Source organism: Crocodylus siamensis, chromosome 6 (assembly GCF_052110815.1).
Source record: "Crocodylus siamensis isolate JL-2025a chromosome 6, ASM5211081v1, whole genome shotgun sequence".
Lineage (NCBI taxonomy): Eukaryota > Metazoa > Chordata > Crocodylia > Crocodylidae > Crocodylus > Crocodylus siamensis.
In genome coordinates this window covers 40,309,999-40,317,721 of record NC_143400.1, presented here as the reverse complement: position 1 = coordinate 40,317,721, position 7,723 = coordinate 40,309,999, and the positions used below count along the sequence as shown (strand labels likewise).

Sequence of the window (7,723 nt, the reverse complement as noted above, 5' to 3'; positions counted from 1 at the left end):
CTGGTCAATGAAAGCCAAATACTGAACTCTTTTGTCAGGTGTGAATCCTGACGTTGACTGAGAATGGTTGGGAAGGATAAAGCAGAGAAGGTTTGGTGACCTTGATTTCATTTAAAACTGATTGCAATATTAAAACCTTATTTTTTTATGCAGAGCAAAATTCCTACTGGAGCCAGTAATCTTTTTGCTTGATAAAGGAATAAGAAATCTAGAAAAAAATAAGCTTGCAATCTGGCCCTGGAGGATAATGGGATTTTATTTTATTAATAGTGGTCAAATGAATAGTGGTAGCATACAGAGACCTCCAACAAGATCAAGGTTTATTGTGCTAAGTGCTTTCTAGACACATTGGCCATTATTTTCGGAATACCACAGCGCCTACAAGTGAGGACAAATTTTCTGAAGAGCTCGGGTCCTTTTTAGGCATGTTAGTAAGTATCCAGATTTTCGGAAAATATCTACACATTGAGGGCTCAACCCTCTGGAAAATCTGGTCAACTCATCAGGAATCGCATGTCCCCGATTCAAAGCCCACTGACATCTTTCCAAAGAATGTAGCAGGAGTTGGGTCAGGCCCTAAAATAAGCAAGGTAGATCAAGGTTGGGAGATGAAACACCACAAAAGTGATGTCCTTATGGTTGCACAGAAAATCCAAGTAGAAACTATGTGTCCTGAACCCCAGGCCAGTGGTCTGTTTGTGAGACCTGACTGCTTTTCAATTTGGAAAAAGGTGTCTGTCATTAGGCCTCTCCAGCCTTGCATTATATATTGAAATTAAAAAAAAAAAAAATTCTGGCAAAAAGCACTTAGCTGAATTTTTACAAAAAGCCATTTTCAGTCTGTTTACATTTCAACATAGCACTTTTAATTAAATACCCTGTATGCAGATGATAGATTTGTATATTTTATAGCCCCCACCCAGTATCTTTAAAAGCATTTTCATTATTAATCTATAAGCATCTCCCCTCCATCCCCCCTGCCCCCTGCAGTGAATAAAGGAATTAAAAAGGGCCTGTAATTTGCACAAGAAAAATATTTGGGTCAGGTAGATGTGTTTTAGGCATGCCTTTTGTCTGCTACAGTAATTGCAGGAAAATCCATGGCATAAATGTTTAATAATCTGGGAAGGAAGATGGGGTGCGGGAGGGAGGAAGCAATACTGTGTCTTTAATTTTCTTTTCTGAAAGAGGAAAGTCTGCATAGCAATGACAGGATCACTTGTTCATGCCTTTAATGTGTGATCTGTTTTCTCCAGTGGAGGGCACTCAGTGTATCACAAACTAGAACATTAGCACCAACAAGCTCCAGAGCATCATCACTCTCTGGAAAGCCTTCTGAATTAGACAAGAGCTGCCTCTCAGCACAGCTACAAAACACTTTAAACCTGACCAGCTAAATGGATAAACCTATCCTGCATAGCTTTTAAACTGGGGTCTTTTAAACAGCACAGGAGGCCTGCTTGCTTCAGGACCTGGAGAGCTGGAGGATGGATTGCTGTGTCTGGGAATGGCAAAAGGCAGCAGAATAAGGGATGCTAGGTACTGGGGAAGATTTTTTTATTCCTCCCAGAGAAGTTGGTTTACCTTTGCTATAGCTTTTAAATGCAGATTGCCAATTAATGCTGATGGTTCTCTGATGACTTACACAATGGCTCTCAGAGCTTAGGATCTCCCCCCCCTCCCTGCCTCTGCTGTACCCTCCCCATCCCTGGTCCTGTCTTCCCCACCCCCCTCCACCCCCTTCCCCTCTCCCTTCCTTTCCTCATCCCCAAAATTCTTGCTTGTCCTCTCTAGGGAACTTTGTGTGGGTTACTGGCATGCACGCCGGATGGTGGTGATGTGAGTGGCAGCTGTGCTGTGACATGAAGGTTGCGATGGTTTAAAGAAAGGAGCCCAGTTTAAAAAAAAAAGAGAGAGCAACCGGGAGAGGGAGAGGGAGAAGAAAACAGCTGGAGGAAGAAAAAAGGGGATACGCTTGTGGATGACAAAAGGATGGGTAAGTGAACTTTTGTTGTTTCCTCCTTAGCACAGCTGCAGATGTACAGTATATTTTTTCAGTTGGATTATTAGCTGATCGAGAGCGGGGAACAGTCTGAACAGCAGCGGTGCATTCCTTTGCCAGGTGACTCATTGCTCTTGCTATTATATTTTTAGATCGTGTATCCCCCTCTTCACAAACACACACACACGTACACACACCCCTTCCCCCCTGCAGTTGTTTTATATGTAATTAATCTGTAAATGCATGCACGGAGCTGACGACCACAGCCAGTCCATTCACGATCTAACTCACCCACACACCTCTAAATAGGTGTCTGTATACGTCTGAGGCGCGCACATATAGGATTTCCTTTGGGTTTATGTGCATGTTAGATAAGCCTGTACTGATATTATGCAGGTTGCCAGGAAGGATTGTTAACACTTTGCAGCATGTGGGAAGTAGGCAAGAGGGGGGTGATTTTGTTGTATAGGTGGTTTTGAGAAGGCTGACTTGGTCTTTCAATAAATATCCCTAATATAGCTTCTAGATTTCCAGCAGTCATTTGCCAGTCTTATTTTTTCAAGTGTGACAGGTTTATTCCCCCCCCTGTCTGTAATAGCTGGAACATATTTCTAGCTGGCTGCTGCTGGCACATAGGCAATAGCAAAAGATCAGGATTTAAATTAAAAACCTAACCATTAAAGTGAAAGAGAGAGACGCGTAAGGGCTTTTTAGATTAAGAATTATTTAATTTACTGCCTCGTGGTTTAAAATTGGAATCAATAACTGCAGCACAAAATTTGTGTGTGTGTGTGTGTGTGTGTATGACAAATAATAAAATTACTATTTATAGAGAAGAAAATAGTCCTTTAAAAATGCTGCTGATGGAAGAAAGCAACCAAATGATGGGTGGGAATACAACTCTGGACTGAGCCAGGGGGTCCCAAAATTATGATTTGCTCTGAGAAAGCATGTGTGCATGTGTACAGGTTGAAATTTCTGAGACTTCTCACTATTATTCAAAGAATGTGTAAAATGTGACTGCTCTTACAAAGCAGCATAGATAATGCAGAATGATCAGCCTGACATCTGAAATGCAAAGCATTAAAATCAGTGGCAGTGAGGAAGAGCAAGGGGGTTTCAGAAGAAATTATGACTCTTTAAACTTAACACTTTTTGCTGGTCTTAATGCAATGTTGGTTAAAAAAAAAAAGTGTGTGTGCATACATATGCACACGTACTCATATTTCTATATATGTGTATGAGTGTGTAAATACACACACGCATATATAGGTATGCACATGCAGTACATAAAATAACACAAACAAAATAATAGATATTTAAATATCAGTAGATGTGTTTACATGCATATGATGCATATATAAAGTGATCTCGAAAACTATATTGTGAGATATGTATATTAACGAAGGCATCCTAGGATCCTGGGGTCCCTACATCAGCTGCACGATATAGTGGCTGGGGCCACTAGATACACATATATGCTAGTATTTGTATGTGTGTATGTGTGTTTACAGTTTACATTTTTTTTCCACATGAAAAATGCTGGTTAGTGAGGTTTTCATCTACTTTTTACGTTTTGGAATAAAGGCACGTTTTAAAGGCAGGTCAAACTTTATTACCTATCTGCTGATCACTGTAGCTCCTTTTTATACTCGTTTGTGGGGGGGGGGGTGCAGACTGGAAAAGATTTACAAGCACCTGGGTTTATTAAGAGATATTTTACTTCTTGTTGAACTACCGAAAGCTGGGGCTGAGTTCCTATGAAACCCTGTGGTGAGTACAGAACAGTGACTTGACAAATATGTTTATTGTTAAAACCTCAGCATCCAGTGCTAAGGATATACCCACTACATAGCGTGCTGTTGTACATGAGAACAAGGGAAGAGCGGACAGGCTCCCGGCCCTTCTTTGGGATCATAAATCACACAAAACTAATTGAATAACCACAGTGGTGGTGGTAGTGTGTGTGCGTGGGGAGTGAGAGGCAGGCTAGGAAGTGAACCGATAACAGGCATTTATGTAGCAAACAATGCAGGAAGAGACAAACAGGTTGTCTCCAAATCCACTGGACCTCTAATGCCTCAGTAGAAACCCCATTGACATAAGTAATCTGCTGGTGATTTATTTTAATAGTTTTACAATGCACATTTGTCTTCTTTTTAATATTGTAGGTTTCCATTTAATTAAGCAGCTGAGAGGCATGAGTGTGGTGTTAGTGCTACTTCCTACGGTGCTGTTTGTTATGCTCACTGGGGCTCAGCGCGCTTGCCCCAAGAACTGCAGATGTGATGGCAAAATTGTGTACTGTGAATCTCATGCATTCAGAGATATCCCTCAGAATATTTCTGGAGGATCTCAAGGCTTATCATTACGGTACAACAGCATCCAGAAGCTTAAATCAAATCAGTTTGCGGGCCTGAATCAGCTCATCTGGCTTTATCTTGACCATAATTATATCAGCTCCGTTGATGAGGATGCATTTCAGGGGATCCGAAGGCTGAAGGAATTAATTCTGAGCTCCAACAAAATTACTCATCTGCACAACAAAACATTTCACCCGGTGCCCAATCTCCGCAATCTGGATCTTTCATACAACAAGCTGCAGGTGTTACAGTCGGAGCAGTTTAAGGGCCTTCGCAAACTCTTGATCTTGCACTTGCGGTCAAATTCACTGAAAACGGTACCCATCAGAGTTTTTCAAGATTGCCGGAACCTTGATTTTCTGGATTTGGGCTACAACCGTCTGCGGAGTTTATCCCGCAATGCTTTTGCTGGCCTCCTGAAGTTAACAGAGCTCCATCTAGAGCACAACCAGTTTTCTAAGATCAACTTTGCCCACTTTCCACGCCTCTTCAACCTTCGATCCATTTATTTGCAGTGGAATAGGATCCGGTCTATTAGCCAGGGGTTAACATGGACTTGGAGTTCCTTGCACAACTTGGATTTATCGGGGAACGACATTACGGGAATAGAGCCTGGGACGTTCCAGTGCCTGCCCAACCTGCAAAAACTGAACCTGGATTCCAACAAACTCACCAACATCTCTCAGGAGACCATCAATACATGGATCTCACTAACATCCATCACTCTGTCCGGAAATATGTGGGAATGTACTCGAAACATTTGCCCTCTGTTTACTTGGCTTAAGAATTTCAAGGGGAATAAAGAAAGCACTATGATATGCGCAGGCCCTAAGCACATCCAGGGTGAGAAGGTGAGCGATGCTGTGGAAACATATAATATCTGTGCCGAAATCCAGGTGGTGGTCACTGAAAGATCATACCAGGCACCTAAAACACCCCAGAGGCCACTTTTTATTCCCAAACCTACCGTTTCTAAACTGGAAAGTAATCAGCCAACCTCTGTTATGCCAAGTCCTTCTCCAGACCTGCCGACGCCTGGAGTGGAACCAGAGTATGAGCATGTTTCCTTTCACAAAATCATTGCTGGGAGCGTGGCCCTCTTTCTTTCAGTGGCTATGATTTTGTTGGTTATCTACGTGTCATGGAAGCGCTACCCAGCCAGCATGAAACAACTCCAGCAACACTCTCTTATGAAGAGGCGCAGAAAAAAGGCCAGAGAGTCTGAAAGGCAAATGAACTCCCCTTTACAGGAGTATTATGTGGACTACAAGCCAACAAACTCTGAGACCATGGATGTATCCGTTAATGGATCTGGACCCTGCACATATACTATCTCTGGCTCCAGGGAATGTGAGGTATGAACCCTGATCCTCCTAAAACCATTTCAGCAGCTGGGAAGGAGAGGTAAATGTTTGAAGCTCTTGAGGTGTCTCTAATCACTAGAAAGATTAATGAGCCTTTTTGCTTTTGGGTTTGCTCAGTGTGAAAGGTTATTTAATTAAATTACAACAATCAGGGAAGTGACGGTGGTTATTTTCAACAGTGCAGACTTGAAAGAGGTTCATCCAAGGATGAGATTAAGTTGGAATAAATAGCCATGTTAAACACATCTGGAGCCTAAATTTCCTCTAGCTTGGACCCATTTTACACCAGTTGCTTTAAGGGCGTCACTAATAATGTGCACTGGTGTAACTGGGAGGTGATTAAGGCTCTGGCTGTTCTAGGGAACACAGAGTAGAGTGCTTAGGGAGAAAACAAAATCTTTATAATAGGGTTAATATTGCATCCAGGGGCTTCTCCAACCTATTTGACAGGGGGTTAAAAAAGATGATACCATTTATCTCAAAAGTAACGTTTGCAAATGCCTGGTTTGGTGTTTTTTGCTGTAAAGGTTCAACTCAGAGACCAAGAAATGGCATAGGGGGTATAGCTCTATTGCAATGAACAGAGTTACATCCTCTTACATGAAGTGTCTTTTTGGCTCTATAAGTGTAAGTAAAAAACTGGCCGTCGTTGTTACCTGTGTGACCTGGTCTATCAATAGAACACAGTACCATAATGTGTATATGTTAAGCTGTAGTTTTGTAATAATTAGCACATCAGTAAATCAGAAAGGGTTGTACTTTAGATCAACACGGCCCATTTATACATGGTAAGATGGGTTTTTGTTCCACCGTTCCAACAAAGACTCCTTTGGGTAACTGACTTTCTGCTTATATAGCATAGCGTATGCTGCTATGGTATTAAAGCAAGGTTAGACGTGGCTCTTCTCACCACTGTAAACATCCCGATGGGAAACATTAATGGTCTGTTGTGACTCATTCACATACTCATTCAATGACTTCAGCAGGTTGGGTTTAAACCAGGTTAGGACTTGGACAGTGTCTTTGACATTCAGGTATGCTAAAATGCAAGGTGAAGATTGTTTAAACGTAACTACTGATTTTCAGTGACCAACTGCAGATCCTTTCCCAGGGCCTGATCTTTTGAGCACTTTTCTGAAGATCAGGACCCTTCCAGCTATGTGAAGTTGGGCACCCAAAAGCACCAGTCACTTTTGGAATATGTTAGCTCAAAGGAGCCTGATAAAAAGTAGATGTTTGTGTTTTGTGTTTAACTTGCTTACAGCAATATCCCTGCTGAACATAAGTGACCTTGCACATCCTTGTCATTGCCACCAGAAGTAGTGTGAATTAAGGTATGGTACTGCTGTCAGCAGTGGTACAGAAAAAAACAACTCGGTGGAATTGCTTTGGGTTTGCTCTGGTATCAGTGTGACCCCAAAGACCTCCTCCTCTTGTCACTCTTGGGTTTTGCTTTTTTTTAATCCAGTGTAGCTCCATTAGCTTCAGTGAGATTCCCTTTGATTTACACCAGCAGAACTCGGAGGAGAATCACATCCCTAAAGAATGAATCAAAATCCATTAACTGAGTGGAATGACCACTAAGAGGCTTTGGATCACGGCCTTAATGCACAGAAGATGCTATATGTCTGAAGTTATTTAAGGTTTGAAAATATCTGTAATTAGTGTGTGATCATGGCAGTTGAATAAAAAGGTATGTGTTTTACCATGGGGTAGTAAAAAAGGGGGGTTATATTGCATACTTTCTCCAGAACAATATTGACCTTAATCTGAGACTAAAGATAATGAGACTGTCAGGCCGTGGTGAAGCTGCCATAAAGGTCATCTGCTGGGAAGACATTATCTGAGCATCTGTTTACAACTGATTGCCTTGCTAAGAAAGATCATTCAAGTTAGGTTTTAAGACCATTTGTACTTCTTGATGTTAGTCATAAAAGATGGCAAGTGCAATATGGCCTTTAACAATAAATGTGCAAACCTTATTGTGGATTTAA

General features: G+C 41.6%; 1 protein-coding gene across 2 annotated transcripts in view; it reads left to right on the top strand.

Moving 5' to 3' along the window:
• The first annotated feature begins 1,357 nt into the window (after positions 1 to 1,357).
• LRRTM4 (leucine rich repeat transmembrane neuronal 4) overlaps positions 1,358 to 7,723 on the top strand; it is a 353,532-nt gene continuing 347,166 nt past the window's right edge. The window contains exons 1-2 of one of the 2 annotated variants that reach the window (XM_090051640.1): positions 1,358 to 1,996; positions 4,174 to 5,720. In XM_090051640.1, the coding sequence (XP_089907766.1) occupies positions 1,993 to 1,996; positions 4,174 to 5,720 (1,551 nt within the window). In that variant the 5' untranslated portion in view covers positions 1,358 to 1,992. Of the gene's footprint in view, positions 1,997 to 4,173; positions 5,770 to 7,723 lie in introns of both variants that reach the window. The other variant, XM_090051641.1, reaches the window with a different exon arrangement.